Genomic DNA, 22441 nt, shown 5'->3' on the forward strand with positions numbered 1-22441 from the left:
GCATTTTAATTACACTAATGATGCCCCTAATCCCTTTGGTGAGGAGGTTCGCGTTCAGACGAGAGCGTTTCTGGGTGTGTGAGAAGCCGCGAGGTTTAGCGGAAAGAGCACGGACTTGGGAGTCAGAAGGCGTGGGTTCTAATCCCAGCTCCGCCACTTGTCAGCCGGGTGACTTTGGGCAAGTCACTTCACTTCTCTGGGCCTCAGTGACCTCATCTGTAAAATGGGGATTAAGATTGCGAGCCCGACTTGGGACAACCTGATTACTTCGTATCTACCCCAGTGCTTAGAACTGTGCTTGGCATGTAGTAAGTGCTGAACAAATACCATTATTATTATGATGTCACTTCACTTCTCCGTGCCTGAGATATCCCATCTTTAAAATGGGGATTGACTGGGAGCCCCACCTGGGGCCACCCGACTACCTCGTATTTACCCCAGCACTTAGTGCTCGGCATACAGTACGCGCTTAACAAACACTATCATTATTGTTGTTATTATATTTGTGTTTGGCAGTTCAAGTACGCGCTAGGATGTGTACATCTGTGGGAGTTTCTGGCGGCATACGTGCAGCAGGAATAGGAATTATGAAGCATTTACTGCGTGCAGAGCACTGTACTAAGCTCCGGGGGAGCATTCGGGTGGGAATTGGACACGGATCCTGTCCTCTGAGGGTTTGTGCGTTTGCATGTATGTGTGGGGCGGGGGGAGGAGACCCCGGGCAGCCCTCGTCCAGCCTCACCCCCTCACCTCCCCCCTTAAGCATTTACTGGGTGCAGAGCACTGTACTAAGCTCCGGGGGAGTATACAGGTGGGAATCGGACACGGATCCTGTCCTCTGAGGGTGTGTGCGTTTGCATGTATGCGAGGGGCGGTGGGACGGGGGGAGGAGACCCCGGGCGGCTCTCATCCAGCCCCACCCCCCAGGCGAGGAGTCCCGATCCGAGCGCGGGACTGTGCAGGAGACTCCAGTCCTGGTTTTGTGGCGGATCCTGGGGATGGGGGCCTGGGTGTGTGTGTTTTGGGGGGGAGAGGGGGAGCGGGATTGGGAAGGGAGGTGGGGGATTCCCTCTCTCCTGCGGAAGGAGAGCTTCGGGGAAGGACAGATGCCCAGAGACAGAAGCGGGGAGCGGCGGAGCAAAGGAGAGCGAGTCCAGAGGCAGAGATAAAGGCGGAGCCACAGAGACAGAGGGTGAAAGGCGAGACCCGAGGGGAGACTGCACGGGACGGATGGACCGAGCTGGGCCCCGAGGGGTACGAGCCCGCTCCCCTGGTCTGGGGACTGAATAAAACCGGAGGAGGAGGAGGAGATCTCTGGACCGAGGGAGCCCGTCTGACTGGCCCCGGCCGGGACGCGCCTCGCCTCCCGTTAGCTCCAAGAAGCAGCCCAGGGGTTCTGGGCCGGGACTCGCCCACCGTTAACCGCGGAGGATACGAAGAGCGCGGAGAGCTGCGGAGAGAGCAGAGAGGTGGGGAGAGCTGCGGAGAGGAGGGCGGAGGAGAGCGGCCGAGCCCGGGACAGGTAAGCGCATCCTCCTCCGCTCCCCTTCTGGGCCGGGATGGAGCGGGATTCCCGCGCTCCGACGACGACGGCTCTCCCCGCCTGCTGCAGCCGGGAGCCACCTCCTGATACGAACGACGATCACGACGGTATTTGTTAAGAGCTTACTGGGCGCCGAGCACTCTTCAGGCGTCGGGGGCGATACGAGGTAATTAGGTTGTCCCAACCCTGACCTCAGGCGCCCGGTCTCCCTCCCCATTCTGTCAGAGGAGGGGACCGAGGCACAGAGAAGTGAGGCGACTCGTCCGAGGTCGCACAGCGGACAAGTGGCGGAGCCGGGATTCGAACTCGCATCCTCTGACTCTCGAGCCCGGGCTCTTGCTGTTAAGCCGTGCGCCAAGCGCCGTCCTAACTTCCAGCCCCATCGCCCTCGCTCCCCTCGCAGCTGGTAGGGAGTGTGGGGGAAGTCTCGTAGGTTCACTGTGAGCAGGGAAGATGCCGGTTTATTGTGATACTGTACTCTCCCGAGCGCTCAGTACGGTGCTCTTCACGAAGTAAGCGCTCAGGAAATACCATTGACTGACTGACTTCAATAGGACGTCCGTTGTCCCTTCCGACCCAGGACTTCAGTGGAGACGGGAGGTAGGAGGGGAAGACCCCCCTTTGCTGGGCACAGCCTGAGGGTCCCAGGCGATGGGGGGGAAGCCTACCCATCCCCGGCTCCCCCAGTGGGAGTGGGCTAATCTCTGAGCCCCGGACAGAAGGTGCCCGGTCTGGTGCACCAGTGTTCGTGGGTGATGATGATGATGATGATGATGATAGTGTTTACTACGTTCCAGGCACTGTACTGAGCGCTGGGGTGGATACAAGCGAATCTGGTTGGGCCCAGTCTCTGTCCCATATGGGGCTCACGGGCTCGATTCCCCATTTTACAGAGGAGGTCACTGAGGCCCAGTGAAGTGATTCGCCCAAGGTCCCACAGCAGACAAGTGGCAGAGGTGGCATTAGAACCCGGGTCCTTCCGACTCTCAGGCCCGGGCGGTAGCCACTGGGCCGTGCCGCTTCCGACACGGAGCGCTGCGTCTGGGTGCCGGAAGGGAGGGCACCGAGACGGGACGGCCAGAGTTCTGCGTGGGCGAGGGGCGGGGACCGATGGGTGGGGGACCGGGGAACTTGGCCGGGATGGGGGGCCCTGGGGGCAGCGGGGAGAGGGAGGGCTCCTCTCTGCACCCCTTCCTCCCCTAGGGAAGGAGGGGGCGTCTGGCAGACCCCAGCCCCTCATCCCCTCTTCCAATCCTCAATCTCCCGGACCTTACCTCTGCCCTCCGGCCTGCACCGGTCAGTCGTTCATTCGATCGTATTTGTTGAGCGCGTACTGTGTGCAGAGCACTGTACTAAGCGCTTAGAAAGCACAGTTCAGCAATAAAGAGAAACAATCCCTGCCCACACCAGGCTTACAGTCTCAGAGGGGGGAGACATCAGAACCAGTAGACAAGCATCCACATAAATAGAATTATAGATACGCATACACATCAAAACAAGTAAGCAGGGTCCGTCGGGGTAAGTCCGTCTCACCGCCCCTTAGCTCATCTCTTGCTCATCTCCTCGATTCTGGATTGTCCCCGTTGTCCTCACGTCGGTTCTCACCCTAATAATACCACTGGCTCTTGGAAGATTGGCGGTGCACTGACGTCAGGGATAGGATTCTGGATCGTTCTGGACGAGGAGGGTTTCTCCCTTGAGTGACTGGAAGCTTGCCGTGGGCGAGGAATGTGTCTACCAACTCTGTTATATTGTACTCTCAATCAATCAATCGTATTTATTGAATGCTTACTGTGCGCAGAGTATAAATCCATAATTTATGTGCTTATATGGACGCTACTGATGCCTGTTTACTTGTTTTGATGCCTGTCTCTCCCCTTCTAGACAGCGAGCCCGTTTTGGGCAGGGATTGTCTATCTGTTGCTGAATTATACTTTCCAAGAGCTTAATACAGTGCTCTGCACACAGTAAGTGCTCGATAAATACGACTGAATGAATAGACTAAGCGCTTGGGAGAGAACAATATAACAGACGCATCCTCGGCTCACAGTGAGGTGACGGTCTAGAGGGGGAGACAGAAATTAATATAAATACATTAGGAATATAACCTCCTAAGCGCTTAGTACAGTGCTCTGCCCACAGTAAGTGCTTCTATAAATACAAATGATTAGAAAACGTGATTGATTGGAAGGTGTTTTTTGATCTTCCTGACCATTTTTTGCCCCTAGATAGTAGGGGAAGCAGCATGGCGTAGTGCATAGAGCACGAGTCTGGGAGTCAGAAGGTCATGGGTTCTTTTCCACCTGTCTGCTGTGTGAGGGAGGGGAGTCCAGGCCAGAGGCAGGTTGTGGGCAAGGAGGTGAGGTGGACCAGTTGGAGGAAGAGTTGGCATTAGAGGAGCAAAGCGTGTGGGCAGGGTTGTATAGGAGACCAGTGGATGAGGTAGGAGGAGGCAAGGTGAGTGAGTCTTTGGTGTGTGGGGGACGGTCAGGGAGGGCGATGCCAATTGGCCTGGCTCCATTATGCCCTATTAGCAGGGGGCTCAAGGAAGACAGTGGAGACCCAGAGTTGGGGGGCGTGGGGTGTGAAGCAGCACGGGATGGGACCCCCTCTTCTCTCCCCCGGGGGACCTCGGTATCACCAGTCCTTTGCCCCTCCTCCTGGGAATGACCCCAGTGTGGGGATGGGAAGGAGTGGACAACAAGGGTGTGGGGATCTGGGAGAGGGGAAAGGGAGGAGACAGGATGTCCTGTGGGAGCGAAAGCCCTGGGGAGGGAAGAAGTTAAACTCCCGTCGACGGTGTGTTTTGGGGGATGGTACCGGGAGGAGGGGTCTCTCTGCCCTCCACCCCCCACCCCCATCCCCCTGCACCTCTCTACTGCCAAGCATCTGGCTCGTGTCCGGCGGACACGGTAATCCCGTTTACATTAGGGTCGGCCCGCCGGAGGGCTATACATCAGAGACTCTGGGGTTATTACGGATTACGCTTCCAAATCTCTCGAATCCCTTACCCACCTCCTCAGCCCCTGCCCGGGCCACGTCCCCCCTCCCCAGTGTGGGAGGACTAATGGTAAATTATCTGGATGGTTTACATTTTTGGGTTTGTATCAGAGCTCCGAAGTACCAATTTATCCTGATTGAATTGCAAACAAGAAGCAGGAATGTCATCCCAGCCACTGAGAAAGAAGCCCGTTCCCAGCCCTCCTGCCATGGGCTCTCTCTCCTGTGAGCTCCTTCAGATGACCCTACCATGTTCTTCCCCATCCTCCCGTGGGGGCCCCCTTCCCTGGACCTCCCCGCCCGCCCCCCATCCCCTATGTGCTCTTCCTCGGACCCAACCTGCTGTCTCCCAAAGCAGGTTGTGCCCCTCCATCGCACTTCCCCACAGCCCCCACCGCAGCCTCATCACACTCTCTCCTTGCCTCAGGGCGAAGGACATAAATCTCCCACCACCTGGTGATGTTTGGGTTTGGGATCGTTAGTGACAAATGGAGCCAGACCTGGAGGCCTCTCCTAGGCTCTGGGGCCTCTGATTTCACAGCTGACGCCAGGGAGAAAAAAAGAGAATTGAAGACTTCAGTCTTCCCCGCAACCAGTTTTCTCCAGCCTAATTATGGTACTCGTTAAGCACATACTATGTGCCAAACACTGTTCTAAGCACTGGGGTAGATACAAGTTAATCAGGTTGGACAAAGTCTCTGTCCTACGAGGGGCTCACACTCTTAATCCCCATTTTCCAGATGAGGTTACTGAGGTCTGGGGAAGTTAAATGACTAGCCCGAGGTCACACAGCAGACTGTGTGGTGGAGCTGGGATAGTAATAGTAATTAGGGTATTTGTTAAGCACTTACTATGTGCCAAGCACTGCTCTAAGCACCGGGGTAGATACAAGGTGATTAGGTTGTCCCCATGGGGCTCACAGTCTGAATCCCCATTTTACAGATGAGGTAATTGAGGCATAGAGAAGTTAAGTGACTTGCCCAAAGTCACACAGCGCACAAGTGGAGGAGCCGGGATTAGAGCCCATGACCTCGGTCTCCAAGGCCCGTGCTCTATCCACTAAGCCACACTGCTCCTCCGTTTGGGTCCCTCTTTGTCACCACCTCCTTTAGGCCCTCAGAGACCCCAGAATCCAGAGATTTGATGACTCCTCATGAGCTCAGGGGGAGGACTATCCTCCAAGATGGCTGGAACTCCTATCCGGCTTCAGCCTGGGGGCCAGTCCCATCCCCAGACACTGCCCAAACCCCAGCTCCCCAGGCCCAGACTGAATAATAATAATAATAATAATGATAATAATAAGAAATGATAACTGTGGCATTTGTAGTAAGCACTAGGGTAGGTAATTAAGTTGGACACAGTCTCTGTCCCACAAGTCTGAGGGGAAGGGAGAAGGAGCACGGCTTAATGGAAAGAGCCTGGGCTTGGGAGTCAGAGAACGTGGGTTCTAATCCCGGCTCTGCCACTTGTCTGCTGTGTGACTTTGGGCAAGTCGCTTCACTTCTCTGTCCCTCAGTTACCTCATCTGAAAATGGGGATTAAATCCTATTCTCTCCTACTTAAACTCTTGGACCCTTGTGGGACAGAGAATGTGTCTAAAATGATTATCTTGTATCTAAACCCAGCACTTAGTACGGTACTTGGCACAAAGTATATGCGGTTAACAAGTAGCGCTAAAAAGCAACAAGAACAAAAAACCACCCAGATATTTAATCCTCATTTTAGAGATGAAGAAACTGAGGCACGAAGAAGTTAAGTGAATTGCCCAAAGTCCCACAGCAGGCAAGTGATAGAGTCGGAATTAGAACCCAGGTCTCCTGACTCCCAGACTCACCCTCTTTCCAGTCTGGTTCTGTCCCTCCGCCTCTCAGTCTTTATCCCTTTTTCTGGAAGAATTTGCGTAGGATTTTATCACTTTGGGTCACTTTGTCACACCAGGACCGGGACTTTGCCTTCAAATCTCTCCTGGCCCTGGCTGCCGCCATCTGACTGGATAGAGAGGTGGGAATTTGGGGTTTTTTGGGGGGTCCGGGTGTTTACGATTTTTCCCTGCAGAAAGCCAGGCTGGACACATCAGCCCGGGATAAACACTTCTTACAGGCAGGCGGCTTAACCACTTGAGAGTGTTTACCCACTAGCAAAGACCTTCAAAGTCAGGAAGCTGGGAACTGCCTAGCCCCGTGAGCCCCAGTGGGGAAATGATTTATTGGAGATGGGGCTGGGCCGGGGCCGGGGGGGGGGGGGGGATGAGAGGCGGAGGGCCTGACTGCTACCCACGAAGGGGGTAGGCGGATCAGCTACCAGAAGGGAAAGTCTTGGGAAGTTCAGAGGGGGCAAAAGCTGGGAAAAGCTGGGAAGCAAGGGGTCAGGCAGGACTAACTGAGAAGGCTTGGTTGGAATAGGGTGCCAATCTCTCTTTTAATGGTCCTTGAGTGCTTACTATATGTCAAACACTGTTTTAAGCACTAGGGTAGGTACAAGGTAGGTTGGACACAGTCCCTGTCCCACATGAGGCTCCCAGCCCAAGTAGGCGGGAGAGCGGATATTTAATCCCCATTTTACAGTTGAGGGAACTGAGGCCCAGAGAAGTGAAGTGACTTACCCAAGGTCACACAGCAAACAAATGGCAGAGCTGGGTTTAGAACCCAGGTCCTCTGACTCCCAGGCTCACGCTCTGTCTACTAGTCCACGCTGCTTCTCCCTTCCCCTCAGAGAGTTCATTCGGACCTTGTATTCAGATGAAAAGTCCCATGCCGGGCACCACTTCCCCCAGGGGCTGGAGCGAGAGGGAATGGAGTGAAACTGCGGCAGGAGAGATTTAGGTTGGGTTTAAGGAGTCATTAATGAGAATGAAGGCTGGGGGTGGATGACAACAGGGTCTCTTGCCAGGACTGGGAGAAGATCCCTCCTCGAAAGTGGGGGAAGAAAAGGGGCAGCCTTCTCCTCTCCCATCCTCCAACCCGCCAACCACTCCCTCCGAGGTCCCGGACATCTGGTGTGCATGAGTGCGTGCGAGTGGGTGAGTGCGTATGTGAGCGAATGCCTGCGTGTCTGCGTCTCCGTGGGTATGTTGGTTTGTGTACACGAGGGTGAAAGTGTGGACGCGTGTCCGCGTACACCTGCTGCAGGCCAGTGTGTGCGGCATCGTCGGTAGCTCAGAGGAGCCCCAGAATTCCCTCCCTCATCCCGTCCCCTGCTCCGGACCTGGAGTCCCGCATCCCCTCTCCTCCTTAGGAAGCTGGTTGAGGGAAGAGGTGGTGGGGAAGGGGGACGGGGGGAGGGCGAGGATGGAATCGTGGAGGGGAGGGGTCGGCTTAGTGGAAAGAGCCCGGGCTTGGGAGTCAGAGGTCGTGGGTTCTAATTCCGGCTCCGCCGCTTATCAGCTGTGTGACTTGGGGCATGTCACTTCACTTCTCTGGGCCTCAGTTACCTCATCTGTAAACTAGGGACGAAGACTGAGAGCCCCACGGGGGACAACCTGATTACCTCGTATCTACCCCAGCGCTTAGAACAGTGCTTGGCACATAGGAAGCGCTTAACAAATACCATCATTATTATTATTATTGTTGGGGTCATCCCAGCCAGGGCTGGGGCTGGCAGCTCTGTCGCAAGGGGATTAAGAACGTTTTCTGGGCCGTTCGAATCCGCCCGGCCAACGCTGAGGCTTGATCCTCACACAATGACTCGGTCGGCAGCAGAATGGGTCCAGCGGCTCTGGCTCAGCCTGCTGTGTCAGAGGTTTCCGGGCATCCTGGAAGTTTCATTACCCGCCCCCGGCCCCAACCAACCACCATCCCCCCGCCCCGAACCAGGGAACGATGCCACAGTGCCACCAATCAGCCAGCCAAAGGGTGGTTCAGCCAGGCCTCTGAGGCCAGTTCAAAGGGCCCGGTGGGCCATCTGAGAGAAGATTGGGCCGGGGGTGGTTTCCCGGTTTCCTGACCTCACGCAGAAGAGGGAGCCCTGTTCTCCCTCTGTGAGAGCTGTGAAACCAGGCCTGTTTCACTTTCCTCAGAGAGTGAAGGGAGGAGGGAGAAAGTTTCCCGTCAGAAGTGACGGACAAGCCTCGAATCTCGAACCTGAGACTTGCAGACCGAGCAGGGGAATTGATTCTAGTGCTAGTGGCTGGCACAGTCTCTCTCTCTCTCTCTCTCTCCTACCTATCAGGTTCCCTCTATGCAATCTAGAGGGGCAGGTGGCAACCACCTGGTGGGTTCACAGAGGGCAGACCTGGAGGGATTGGGGTGAAGCTACAACAGGAGACTTCAGTTACACTTGAAAAAGAACTTCCTTTCCCTAGGGGTTGTGAAGCACTCTTCTGAGTGTCCCTTCTCTAGGGAGTCTTGGAGAACAGCAGAGGCCTTTCCTTTCCCTCTTCCTCCTCCCTAATCCATCTGGGTCAGAATAAGACCCTTCCAAAGGGCAGAAATCACCTCTGGAAGCCCTCCCAAAGTATAAGGTGGGAGCTTGGTGTGTGTGGGGACTCCTTTTTATGGTATTTGTTAAATGCTTGCTATGTGTCAATCACTTTTCTAAATGCTGGGGTACGTATAAGTTCTTTAGGTTGGACACAACCACTGTCCTATATGGGACTCACAGTTTAGGGGGGAGAACAGATATATAACCTCCATTTGACAGCTGAGGAAACTGAGGCCCAGAGAAGTTAAGAGACTCGCCCAAGGTTTCCCAGCAAGCAATCGGCAGAGCCGGGGTTAGAACTCAGGTCCTCTGACTCCCGGACTCTTTCCGTTAGGCCACGCCACTTCTCTGTTTTATCGTACTCTCCTCAGGGCTTAGTACAGTGCTCTACACATGGTAAGAGCTCAGTAAATGCCACTGATGATGACTGAATGATTGATAAATAAGTAGCCCAGGGAGACAAGATGAAAAAACCAAATTGATCTGGAGAGCCAAAGAAGCGGTAGTTCTTGGATCACAGAGAGCCAGCAGGGTGGAAGGTGGGAGGGTGTGTGGCTGGGGCCGGAGAGACACCCCCCACCCACAGAGGAAAGCCGAAAGGCTCCTTCGTGCCCTGGTCCACCGCAGAACTGATTTTATTTATTTCTATTAATGACTGTCTCCCCCTCTAGACTGAAAGCTCGTCGTGGGCAGGGAACGTGTTTGCCTATTGTTATATTGTAATCTCCCAAGCACTGTACTCTGCAGACAGTGAGCGCTCGATAAATACGATTGATTGACTGATAACTGACTCTTCACTTTCCCCTGCAGGGTCAGCCTCCCCAGTCCATGGAACGCGCTCCAGGCCACCGCTCTCGGATGTGACGGCCCCGGAGTCTCAGCGGCCGGGGGTGGGGGGAGCGTCTCCAGACCCCCGGGGTCCCTATGGGGTGACCACCGAGCCAGCCTCCCCGTCGCCTCCGTCTCCCCCTCCTGAGATTATGCTGGGAGCCTACGGTCCGGTCCCTGGAACCCACAGACTCTCCTGGCTCAGCAAGCCCCGTGGCCATTAGCAGAACCACTGACGCCTTACTCGACCCCAGTCCACCCCTTCCCCAGCCCTCCCCCCCCCCAATTCCCCTGGATAACCCCCTCCCGATAGAAGACCCCGGCGCTGGGAAGTTACTATGCAGCTTGGACTATTTGCAGTGCTGGTGATTCTGAGCTGGACGGACCTAGCTGGAGGCAGCAAAGTGGCAAAGGGCAAGAGGCAGAGGCGAAGTACGTAGTGGGGTTTGGGGAGTGGGGGGCGGCTTGGCAGGGTTGGGGTTTCACACGGTTGCCGCGGGGTGCGGCGTTCGGGTCCGGCCCGGGGTGCCGGCGGGATTGGGAGTCGGGAAAGCAGCGTTGTCTAGTGAAAAAAGTGTGGGCCTGGGAGTCAGACGACCCGGGTTCTAGTCACTTGTCCCCTGAGAGAACTTGGCCAAGTCACTTCACTTCTCTGGGCCTCGGTTACCTCATCTGTAAAATGGGGATTAAGACTGAGCCCCCATGTGGAACATGGACTGCGACCAACCTGATTAACCTTTTCTTAGGGTATTTGTGTTAGACGCTGCTGTGTGTCAGGCACTGTAATGAGCACTGGCGTAGATACAAGCTAATCAGGGAAGGACACAGTCCATGTCTTGTGTCTGCTCCAGCGCTTAGTACAGTGTCTGGCACATAGTAAGCATTTAACAATACCAGTAAAGAAACTAAATCGGGAGCTGTGGATTCTAGTTCTGTCTGTCAAACACCTGCTCTATGAGGTAAAGGCACTTTTCTTCGCTCAGCCTCCTTTTTTCTATCAATCATTGGTATTTTTTAGCATTTACTGTGTGCAGAACACTGTACTAAGCACTTGGGAGGACAACGATAATGATGATGATAATCGTAGTATTTATTAAGCACTTGCTATGTGTCAAGCACTGTTCTAAGCACTGGGACAGTCACAAGATACTCAGGTTGGACACAGTCCCTGTCTCACATGGAGTTCAGAGTCTAAGTAGGGGAGAGTAGGATTTGATCTCCATTTCTCCATTTACAGATAAAGTAACTGAGGCACAGAGAAGTTGAGTGACTTGCCCAAGATCACATAGAAAACAAGTGGCAGAGCCAGGATTAAGAATCCAATTAATTCTCAAGCCTGCGCTCTTTCCATTATGTCACACTTCTTAATAATAATGATAATAATAATAACTATGACATTTGTTAAGCACTTTCTATTCATCCAATCATATTTATTGAGCACTCTGTGCAGAGCACTGCAGCTGAGGCTTCATTATCCCAGTGGTTTTAAAAGCAGGAGCAGAATCCCTTTCTATCCTGGAGGGCTCGGACCCCTCCGGCTTGGAGATAGTGGGATTTGGGCCTGATGGCTCTCTTGAGTTTTTTTTCCAGCTTTGGGAACTTTCATTCAGTTGTATTTATTGAAGTAAAGGACTGAACTAAGCACTTGGGGGAGTAAAATGTAACAATAAACAGGCACATTTCCTACCCATAAAGAGCTTACAGTCTGGAGAGTCTAAAGAAGCCAAACTCTCGGCTCGGCGATCTCGCTTGCCTCGGAGATTGGCTCCACCTGGCACGGCACCTGCCTCCCTCAGTTCCAGACCAAAGAGAACTTGGAAGCCGGTGGCCAGTGTCAGGAGAGTGCAGTAACAATACTAATAATAATAACAATGACATTGGTTAAGCGCTTACTCTGGGCCGGGCACTGTAACCCCGGACAAGTTGTCAAGCTGGAGGCCGGGGCTGATTCAGTCGGTGCAATTTATTGACCATCAACTGTGTGTAGAGCACTGCGCTGAACACTTGGGAAAGTTGGGGGACATGGTTCCTGCCCTCAAGGACCTTACAATCTAATGGGAACGACAGATATAAAATAAATTAGACGAGGAGGATGAGAAGGGACAGATGGGTATTCAATCATTCATCATTCAATAGTATTTACTAATAATAATAATAATGTTGGTATTTGTTAAGCGCTTACTATGTGCCGAGCACTGTTCTAAGCGCTGGGGTAGACATAGGGGAATCAGGTTGTCCCACGTGGGGCTCACAGTCTTAATCCCCATTTTACAGATGAGGGAACTGAGGCACAGAGAAGTTAAGTGACTTGCCCACAGTCACACAGCCGACAAGTAGCAGAGCTGGGATTCGAACTCATGAGCCCTGACTCCAAAGCCCGTGCTCTTTCCACTGAGCCATGCTGCTTCTCTGTAATTTACTGAGTGCCTACTGAATGCAGAGCACTGGAGTAAGTGCTTGGGAGAATACAAGGTGTACAGTTGGGCTAAGGGATGCAAGTTAGACGATCAATCATATTTACTGAGCGCTTACTGTTTGCAGAGCACTATACTAAACACTTGAGAGAGTACAATACAACAATAAATAGTCATATTCCCTGCCCACAATGAGCACTTTGACCGAAGGGGACAGTGCCGAGGGAAGACCAGATGGACTCGAGACTGACCCAGGGGCTTCTCAGGTTTGCTTGTTGAGCCTGGCACAACCCATTTCAACCAAGGGACGTTTGGGGGCCGTTCCATCCATCCCCCGGTCTCTAGGCCAGACTGCACTTCGGCAGTCTGGACAGTTTGAGGTGAACCCCCCTCCCTATCCCCCAACCTTAAGGGGAATTCCATAATCTCCCTTGACTGTCCATTTCAGGGCTTATAAATCTTCAATAGTATTTATTGAGCGCTTACTATGTGCAGAGCACTGGAAGTTTTAAAGTTTAACCTAAATCCCTCCTGTTGCAATTCAAGCTTGCCCAGAATCATACTGCTGAACGGCCACTATCCATTGTGACTGGCTCTGGGCAGACAGGCAAGTGACTGCCTGCAAGGCTGGCTTTCACGAGGACCTTTTCTCCCCTGGCCTCTGAAGCCCTGAGGCCAGGGCACTGCCCTGGTTGGGGGGAGCCCACAGAGAGCTGATGAAACCCCAAATCCCTGCTTAACAAGCAATTAGAGCTGGTTATGTTTAATCAGCGGAGGGGCTTTGATTTTTTTTTCCCTTCCCCCTTGTTATTGTTGTTTTATTTAACTCCAATTGCCAGGCGTGGTTTTGCGGTTTCTAATCAGCATCCAGAGACAGACAGGGAGAGGGAGGAGAAGAGAAAGACAGAGAGGCCAAAAAAGAGCCAGATCCAATCAGGGGAAGGAGAGAGACAGAGAAGGGATTCTAGTCTGGGAGAGAAGTCGAGGTGAGTGGAGAGCATCTGAAACACAGTGATCAAAAAAAAAAAAATCAACTATGCTCTAGGACAACCGGAATGGGCAAAGGCAGGGCCACTTTAGACAGTGGCCAAAATGGATATTTGGCCAGAGTCCATTGACCCCAGGAGCCTCCCCTGCTGGAGCCCTGGGGACCACCTCGTTATTAACGCGGATGCTCGGTGAGGAAGGTGCCAGTTGGCTCCCTTTTGGGTGCTGGAGCTTGAACTTCACTCTGGGTAGCAGGGTTTTCAGGAAGCTCGTAACCCCATCTCTTCAGGAGAGAGGAGTAGAGCCCTCTAGCCTGGGTGGGAACATTCCTGCCCTGTCAGTTTCTGGCCTGAGGAGCCTCTCCTCCTCGATGATGATGATGGTATTTGCCAAGCACTGTTCTACGTGCCCCGCTGCCTTTCTCGTAGCCTCCCGAATCCAGATCTGCCTCTCCCTTGGCCCAGGCAAGGCGTGAAACCAGGTTGGAGCAATGGGGGAGAGCTGCCGGAATGCCAGAGGGGCTCCGGGGGTCCCATTCATCTCAGGAAGCAGAGTCCACCGCAGGTCTCTAGGGATCTAGGCTCCCAGATCTGGATTGGAGAGTCCAAGACAGCTCCAAAATGCTCCCACTCTGGAGCATGTACATATTCGTAGAGGTAGTTTTTGTTGGTCTGCTTTTTGTTGGTTTTTTAATGGTATTTGTTAAGCACTTACTATGGGCCAGGCACTGTTCTAAGCCCCGGGATAGATACAAGGAAATGAGATTGGATCCCTGTCCCCGTCCCACAAGGGTCACACAGTCTTAATCCCTGTTTTTCAGGTGAGGTAACTGAGGCACTGAAAAGACTTGCCCAGGGTCCCACAGCAGTCAAGTGCCAGAACCGGGATTAGAACCCAGGTCCTTCTGACTCCCAGTCCTGGGCTCTATTTTCTAAGCCGTGATAGCTTGCAATGAGTGTGCTCTAAATCTTGATTCTTTCAGCTCCCACGAGCCCCCCATCCTCCCCTCTCCACCTGGTCTTATGTCTTTTGGGGTGCCCAAGAGGTGAGGAGGCAGCGATTCTGTTGGGGAACCCCACACTGGGAGCCATAAATAAGTTATCCCATCCACCTTCCAAACTGTCCTTTCCTCTCCTTCCTTCCCATCTCAGCTCAAGGCCACTTCCCTACCAGACCAGTCAGTCCACCGTATTTATCGAGCGCTTAACTGTGTGCAGAGCACTTGTACTAAGAGCTTGGGAGAGTACAATATAACAGTAAACAGACACATTCCCTGCCCATAGTGAGCTTACAATCTAGAGGGGGAGACAGACACTAATATAAATAAATAAATGAGTAAAAAATATGGCCATAAGTGCTGTGGACCCAGCAGCATTGAGAACAGGACCTAGACCTGTGATCTAACAAGGGTTCCAAGAGCCTAATTTGGGGAGCTCAGGAAGGTAGTAATAATAGTAATTGAAGTCTTTGTTACGTGCTGACTACGTGCTTTACTCCTTATAGTAGTAGTGACGAGGCATCGTGAATTCTCGACTCCCTCCCTTCCTTCTAATGACTGCTCAGGCGCTGTGTGTGTCAGTCCATATTTCACTCTGCTGCCCGGCTCATTTTTCTATAAAAAAGTTCAGCCCGTTTCCCCACTCCTCAAGAACTTCTAGGGGTTGCCCATCCACGTCGGCATCAGACAGAATCGTCTCACCATCGGCTTTAAAGCCGTCCATCACCTTGTCCTCTCCTACCTCTCCTCTCTCCTCTCCTCCTACTACAACCCAGCCCGCAAACTTCACCCATTCTCACTGTACCTCCATCTCATCTGTCTCACCACCAAACTCTCGCCCACGTTCTGCCTCCGGCCTGGAACGTCCTCCCTTCTCATATCTGACAGATAATTATTCTCTCCCCCATTTCAAAGTACATCTCCTCCAAGAGGCCTTCCCTGACTAAGCCCTCTTTTCCTCTTCTCCCACTCCCTTCTGTGTCGCCCCGACTTGCTCCCTTTATTCACCCCCACTCCCAGCCCCACAGCACTCATTTCCATATCTGCAATGTATTTATTGATATTAGTGTCTGTCTCCCCCTTTAGACTTTAAGCTCATTGTGGGCAGGGAATGTGTCTGTTTATTGTTATATTGTACTCTCCCCAGCACTTAATACAGAGCTCTGCACACAATAGATGCTCAATAAATATGACTGACTGAGTCCTGCAGATAGTTACTAGCCCAGCCCCCTTGCCTGGCGGAAATGTTGATTTTATTTTTAGCTTTCCTCTTGGCGTCTAATAGGTGTGAGTGGTCGGGGGGCAGGTAGGAAGGGGTGGAAGCTGAAGGGGGTGAGTCCGGAGGGGTCGGAAGACAAAGGGTTTGGGTTAGTGGGGGGTGGGCTGATCCATCCGGTGGGCTCTTCTGTCAAGAGGTTTTGTTCTGGCAGGGATGGGCCAGGCCGTGAGGACTCAGTTCTCTCTTCCCGCACCAACTCGGCCAGGCCCGACCCTAATCCCGACCCTGTTTTGCCCTCTGCAGTCAGCACAGAGGTGAGCCAGGGCTGCGCTAAGGGCTGCGAGCTGTGCTCCGAGTTCAACGGCTGCCTCAAGTGCTCCCCCAAGCTCTTCATCCTGCTGGAGCGGAACGACATCCGGCAGATCGGGATTTGCCTGCCGTCCTGCCCTCCAGGATATTACGACGCTCGCAACCCTGACATGAACAAGTGCATCAGTGAGTAGCCGTCAGGAACGGGGAAGTGGGATGACTGGAGAACGGTACGGTGTGGTTGTTTCTTTGCTGACTAAACTGGCAGGATCCAGAGAGGCTCCTGATTTTCACAACGAGAGGCTGGAGGGCTCTTCTCCCTCCCACTCCTGGGCAGTGACCCCAGCTGCAGCAGGCTTTTTTTATGGTATTTGTTAAGCGCTTACTATGTGCCAGGCACTACTGAGTAGATCCAAGATAATCAGTTTGGACACAGTCCCTGTCCCACAAGGGGCTCACACTCCTAATCCCCATCTTACAGATGAGGTAAATGAAGCACAGAGAAGTCAAGTGACTTACCCAAGTTCACCCAGCAAACCAGCGGAAGAGCCGGGATTAGAAACTAGGTTCTTCCGACTCCCAAGCCTGGGTTCTTTCCACTAGGCTACCCTGCTTCTCAGGGGGTTTGTCTGGGTGGTGGCAATGGATTCTGAAGGGAGAAACTCTTCCCCTCCCCTTAGGGGTAGGGTGTCTTGGAGGGGAGGATGGGACCCTTGTGTCACCTTCTAGACTAAGCTTGTTGAGTGGAGGGAATGTGTCTGTTAACTGTTATACGGTACTCTCCCAACTGCTTAGTGCACAGTGCTCTGCACACAGTAAGTTCTCAAGAAATACAATTTAATGAATGAACCCGCTAAGCCAGGTTCGCTGCTGGGGACTGGAGCAAAAGTCTGGATCCAGGGAAAGAGAGAGGGACGGAGGGAGAGAGAGACGGGAGGCAGAGGCTGCAGACTTGCTCAAGGCAAATAGTCGGCGGACAATACTGTAGCTTCTCTCCCTCTTCCAACGTTCCCCCCCGTCCCCCGCCCCTCAACCCTTCAGGTACGTGGACGGGGGGGTCACCGAGTTGGGAGCCAAGCTGTGACCCTGAGGCTGCTGGATTTTTCTGTTGCTTGTTTGTTTTTAATGGTGTTTGTTAAGCGCTTCCTATGTGCCAGGCACTGTACTAAGCGCTGAGGTAGATACAAGTCGGACACAGACCCTGTCCCACATGGGGCTCGCAACCTCAATCCGCGTTTTACAGATGAGGCAACTGAGGCCCAGAGAAGTCAAATGACTTGCCCAAGGTCATCAGCAGACATATGGCGGAGCTGGGATTAGAACCCAAGTTCTTCAAACTCCCAGGCCCGGGCTCTATCCACTAGGCCGCGGCGCAGCCGGGAGTGCCTCGGGGTAGACTGGCTCTGCTAGACGGATGGGAGCTGGCTTTCTCTCGCAGAACATGGGAAGCTGGCAGCTGTGCTGGGTGCAGGCGGTGTATCCGTGGGAGGAGAGACGGGAGGGCGGCCGGGGTGGAGGAGGAGAAAGAGCCTCCTTGGCCCAGCAGGCTCGATTGTGAAAGCTGCTGGGATGGAGCCCAGCTCCGAGGCCCGGGGAGAGGGGTTTGTTCCTGAATTAGGCTTGAGGGGGTCGCGCCCCTCCGTGCCGCTCCCCAGTGAGGGGCAGAGCTCCCTGGGGGCCTGGATTTGATGATGATGGCATTTGTTAAGCGCTTACTGTGTGCCAAGCACGGCTCTAAGCGCTGGGGTAGATTCAGGGCGATCAGGGTGTCCCACGTGGGGCTCAGTTTAATCCCCATTGGACAGATGAGGTAAATGAGGCACAGAGAAGTTAAGTGACTTGCCCAAGATTTCTTTGCAGTAGGCTCCTTCTCTGAGTCCCTTTACCTCTTTGGGGTTGGGGCCGGGGGGTGACACCCTCCAGGTTGGGGCAGGAGGGAAAGGCTTAGAGACCAGCTGGGAAAGCAAAATACACACTCCTAGCGGGAATCCAATCTCTTCCCCACCCCTTTCCTGACTCCTGACTCCTTTCTCTCCCTCCTTCCATCCCCCAACCTAGACAGACTCAGGGAGGGGGGGGCCAGGACGGAAAGTATCCTACTGAAAGAAGGCAAGTCCACAGCTTCCCTTGGTCGCTAAGCGCCTCGCCCGCCTCTGCCACCTTGGTCTGGAACTTTTTCCCGTTTATTGTCTAACTTTAATCACTCCTGCTGCAGTCTGGGTTTATTTCCTCTTGCTCCTTCCCCTGTGGGAATAGAGTACGGTACCCGTCATGATCTGTGAAGTCCCTGCTTCCCACCCGCCTCTCTCCCCACTTCTAATCCCCCGCCCCATGCCTCTGGGGGTGGGGGAGTTTGCTGAGGGGCAATGGAAGGAACCGTGGTATGTGCGAGGAGCTTGGACTTGAGGGGTCCTAGGAGTGGAGGATGAACAGCTCGAGTCCAGAATCTCTTCCTTCGGCTTCCCTTCCCAGAATGCAAAATCGAGAACTGTGATGCCTGCTTCAGCCAAAACTTTTGCACAAAATGTAAGGAGGGTCTGTACCTGCATAAGGGTCGCTGTTACCCGGATTGCCCCAGCGGCTACTCTGCAGCCAATGGCACGATGGAATGCAGCAGCCCTGGTGAGTGGTCGTCTGGGGGTGGGGAGGTGGGTGGTGAAGGGCTGGATGCCCGGGGGCGGGGGGTGACCCAGGGAGGTGGGGAGGGCGGGAGGTTGGGGTGGGTCTCTGCCGACCTGCGATCTCTGCCAGGGGCTCAGTCCGCTTAGGGAATTCACAGAGATACCTCGGAGGGAGGGTCTCTTGACAGAAGTGCCTGGCATTGGGGGCACCTGATTTGGGCATCTGATAGGTCACTCCAGTCTAGGAAACGTCTCCTGGACCCCAGCCTCTGAGGCACAGAGGCATTCAAAGCCAAAGACCATCAGAACCGGAGAGGGGTCGTGCTGTCAGGGTGGGGGTGGGGGGCCGTTTGTGCTTCCCTTGACCGTTAGGACCCACTGGTCTGTAAGCTTTTTAACTCTGTTGTACTTTCCCAAGCCCATAGTTCAGTGCTCTGCACACAGTAGGGGCTCAATAAATACCACTGATTGCAGGGAGACAACTTGAGCTATAATCTGGGATTGGGAAATTCACTGTCTTCCCTTCCTTTTTCCTCCCCCTCTTTTTCACCCTCTTCTCCTCCTTTCCCCTCCCTCTCTCCTCTTCCTCTGCTCTTTACTTTTTCCCTTTCCCTACACTATATTTTTCCTCTCTTCCATTCCCTGCTCTTCCTTCCTCTTTCCTTGTCTGCCCTCCTTCTCTTTCCTTCTCTGTCTCACCCTCCCTCTTCTTTTGTTTCTCCCTTTCTCTCTCCCTCCCCCTCTCTCTCTCCTTCTCTGTCCCTTCCTTTCTGTTTCTTCTTCCCTCGATCTCTCTCCCTCTGTCTCTCCATCCTTCTCTGTCTCGCCATCCTTCTCTCTCTCCCTCTCCCTCCCTGTCTCTCTCTCCTCTGTCTGTTCCTCTCTCTCTGTTTCTCCATCCCTCTCCCCTGTCTCTCCATCCCTCTCTCTCCCCCTGTCTCTCCCCTTCTTCTTCTCTTTCCATTTGTCTCTCCCACCCTCCCTCCCTCTCTCTCCATCTCTCACTCCCTCTGTGTCTCTCCCTCGCTCCCTGTCTCTCCCCACTCTTTTCTTGTCACTCTGTTATCCACCTTGGCTTACCCATTCCGCCTGACCCCACATCACCTCCCCTCGACCCCCATCTTCCCGTTCCACCAGCAGCACACTGTGAAATGAGCGAGTGGAGCTCCTGGGGCCCATGCTCCAAGAAGAAGAAACTGTGTGGCTTCAGGAAGGGCACGGAGGAGCGGGCACGGCGGGTCCTGAATGCCCCCACGGGGGACAGGTCTGGGTGCCCGCCTGCCCGCGAGGTCCGGAGATGCACGGTACAGAAGAGCTTGTGCCCAGAAGGTGAGCAGCCCTGGGGGTGCCCAGCCCCAGGGCCAGGGGGTGGGGAGTGCCCTAGTGGGGGCCCAGCTGAGAGGGACACAGAACTTGAGTTGTTTCTAAAAAAATGTTTTTTGGATGGGAACAGCTGTTTTCTTTCTGACAGCTTGGCAACCGGGAAAGCAGCGTGGCCTAGTGGATAGAGCCCAGGCCTGGAAGCCAGAAGGACCTGGGTTCTAATTCCAGCCCTGCCATTTGTCTGCTCAGTGACCTAGGACAAGTCTCTTCCTTGGGCCTCAGTTCCCTCATCTGTAAAATGGGGATTAAGACTGGGAGCCCCGTATGGGACGGGGTCTCAGTCCAACCCGATTACCTTTTATCCACCCCAGCGCTTAGTAAAGTGCCTGGCACATAGTAAGCACGTAACAAATATCACAATTACTATTATTATTAGGCTGGACAGCCTGAAATGAGCTTATGTCCACCTATCCTCAGCCCCACCCCCGGGTTGGGGCCTTCTGTCTCCCTCTCCCAGCCTTGGAGCCCACTCCTTCCAACCCTCTTCCCATTACAGGGCCCAAGAGGAGGAAGGACGAGCAAGGCAAGAGGGAGAACGGCAATGGGAACCACAACAGGAAGGAGGCCAAGGAGGCCCGGTCTGGCTCCAGGAGGCGGAAGGGGCAGCAGCAGCAGCAGCAACAACAACGAGGGACGGTGCTCCCCCTCACACTTGCTGGCCCTGATTAGCTGTTGACCTTTCACCTTGGGGCTGAGACGGCGAGAGTCCAATGCTGCTATGTATATGAAAGCTTTCCTGAACTGGAGCACTGCGCGTGTGCACACACACGCATACACACACACAACTGAGGACACACTCCCCCAGAGTCACACACACACACACACGTCATCAAAGACCCCAGACCCCCGTGGAGGCATCACTTGAGATGGGAACCCAAAGAGGCCTAAACACCCACACATACCGACACACACACTCTCTCTCTCTCTCTCTCTCTCTCTCCCTCTTTCTCTCACACTTCAAGAAGGAAAACAATCCAAGAAACAAGTATCCCCTCGGACTTCACAGAGTGAAAACAAAGGGGAAGATTGTCTTCACTGCAAAGAGAAGGCAGCGAGGCCTCCATTCAGATTTCTGTTCAGCACAGAAGTTGAGGAGAAAACTCCATTGAGAAGCAAAACCAAACCCAAGACCGACGAGGCCTTGGCGGAGGGACAGAGCGGAGGAGAATGATTGGGTGACAGCATGGAAGGGTCCAGGACCGCCCGGGGAAGGTGTTACCACAGCCCTCCCACCCCTTAACCCTGTTCATTTTGTGTTTTCAGCTCTATGACGTTATCCTTGAAGAATATATGTTAAACGTTTGTGGTAAGATGTCAGGGATGACGACCCTGAAAACTGCTTAAAAATTTTATTTCAAATTAAAAAACAAAACAAAACCAACAGCGGCGACCACAATCCCCACATTTTTTTTTTCTGAAAGGGGAGGCCGGGCCTGGGTCTCAGAGACTCTGGGACAGTGGGGTGAAGGGAAGGAGAGAAGGGGGGAGGGGGCAGACGTCCAAGGGGCGAGGGGGGAATGAGTGAGGGACACGGAGAGCCGGTGCGGAACACGAGTGGGTTTGGGGTGAGGCGGCCCAGGGGGCCAGGAGTCCGAGCAGCTGAGGTGGTCTCGTGTGGTAAACAGCTTCGGGATGAGGGGCTGCAGTCTATGTTTGAGGCCCCCTGAGGGAGGGCCAGAGGTAGGACCCATCCATCAAGGGTTCGACGGATCCGCTTATTCATCGGGCCCTCCAGGGCCTCCTAGCCTGTGTCAGCCTCCCTGCTGAGGGATGGGATCAGCTGTACTCTCCCTCCATAAAAGGGACAAGGCCGGAATGACAGCAGGAGGGAGGGAGGTTACACGCTGGGAGAAACTTCCTCAAAGAAACGGGTGAGGGTCCCTGGAATGGGAAAATTAAAGGAGGATGGTGCCGATCGAATACAATCTGGCTGGGCTGCCTTAGGCCCAGTCCTGCCCGGAGACAGGGGAATGGACCCGATGACATCTCAAAGTCACTTCCACCCCGAAGGCCCCCGGGCTCTGAGTTGGACGTCCCTGCCTCCCCCTGATTAGAGCTCATCAACTTCCCTGTGGCCTGAGCCGGGCGGCCCCCAGCCTGGCAGCCAGAGTGTCGCCAGGACGCCAGGCCCTGCCAGGGCCTCTGTCCGGCAGGCACGGGCTGCCAACGGGCGGCTCGGTTTCTCGTCAAAACTCCAGGGGAGTTTCCTCTCTTTTTTTCCTTTCACATTCTTCGGGGTTTTTTTAAGGGAGAGGAAAAAATATGAGCTGAGTGGGAGGCAGGACCAACTCCTCTTGCAAACCACCCACCCACACACCTGTCCCAGCAGCCCCGGAACTCTGGTGGAGAGCCTTCTGAGTGGTGTTTTTGCAATGCCCGGTTCTAACAGTAACAACTGTAGGATTTGTTAAGCGCTTACTGTGCCCCAAACACTGCCCTAAACATAGGGGAAAGAGCATGGGAGTGGGAGTCAGAGGACCTGGGGTTCTAATCCCGGCTCAGCTCCTTGTCTGCTCTGTGACCTTGGGCAAGTCACTTCACTCCTCTGTGCCTCAATTTCCTCATCTGTAAAACGGGGATGGAGACTGTGAGCCTCACGTGGGACGGGGACACTGTCCAACCCTATTTGCTTGCGTTTACCTCAGCTGGGACAGGGACAGTGTCCAACCCTATTTGCTTGCATTTACCTCAGCTCTTAGTACAGAGCCTGGCCCTTAGAAA

At 53.9% G+C, this 22441-nt stretch overlaps 1 protein-coding gene across 2 annotated transcripts; it reads left to right on the plus strand.

The window, feature by feature from the left end:
* The first annotated feature begins 1064 nt into the window (after window positions 1-1064).
* Window positions 1065-21103, plus strand: RSPO1 (R-spondin 1). 2 transcript variants are annotated; one of them, XM_029080428.2, is made up of 6 exons: window positions 1065-1522; window positions 9773-10222; window positions 15711-15902; window positions 18189-18338; window positions 19475-19666; window positions 20217-21103. In XM_029080428.2, exons 2-6 carry the CDS (start codon window positions 10129-10131, stop codon window positions 20387-20389), a joined length of 801 nt encoding a protein of 266 aa, XP_028936261.1. In that variant the 5' UTR covers window positions 1065-1522; window positions 9773-10128; the 3' UTR covers window positions 20390-21103. The 2 variants fall into 2 exon arrangements, with proteins under 2 accessions (XP_028936261.1, XP_028936264.1); XM_029080431.2 differs by having other exon boundaries at window positions 19478-19666.
* The last annotated feature ends 1338 nt before the right edge of the window (window positions 21104-22441 follow it).

Source organism: Ornithorhynchus anatinus, chromosome 16, assembly GCF_004115215.2.
Source record: "Ornithorhynchus anatinus isolate Pmale09 chromosome 16, mOrnAna1.pri.v4, whole genome shotgun sequence".
Taxonomy (NCBI): Eukaryota; Metazoa; Chordata; class Mammalia; order Monotremata; family Ornithorhynchidae; genus Ornithorhynchus; species Ornithorhynchus anatinus.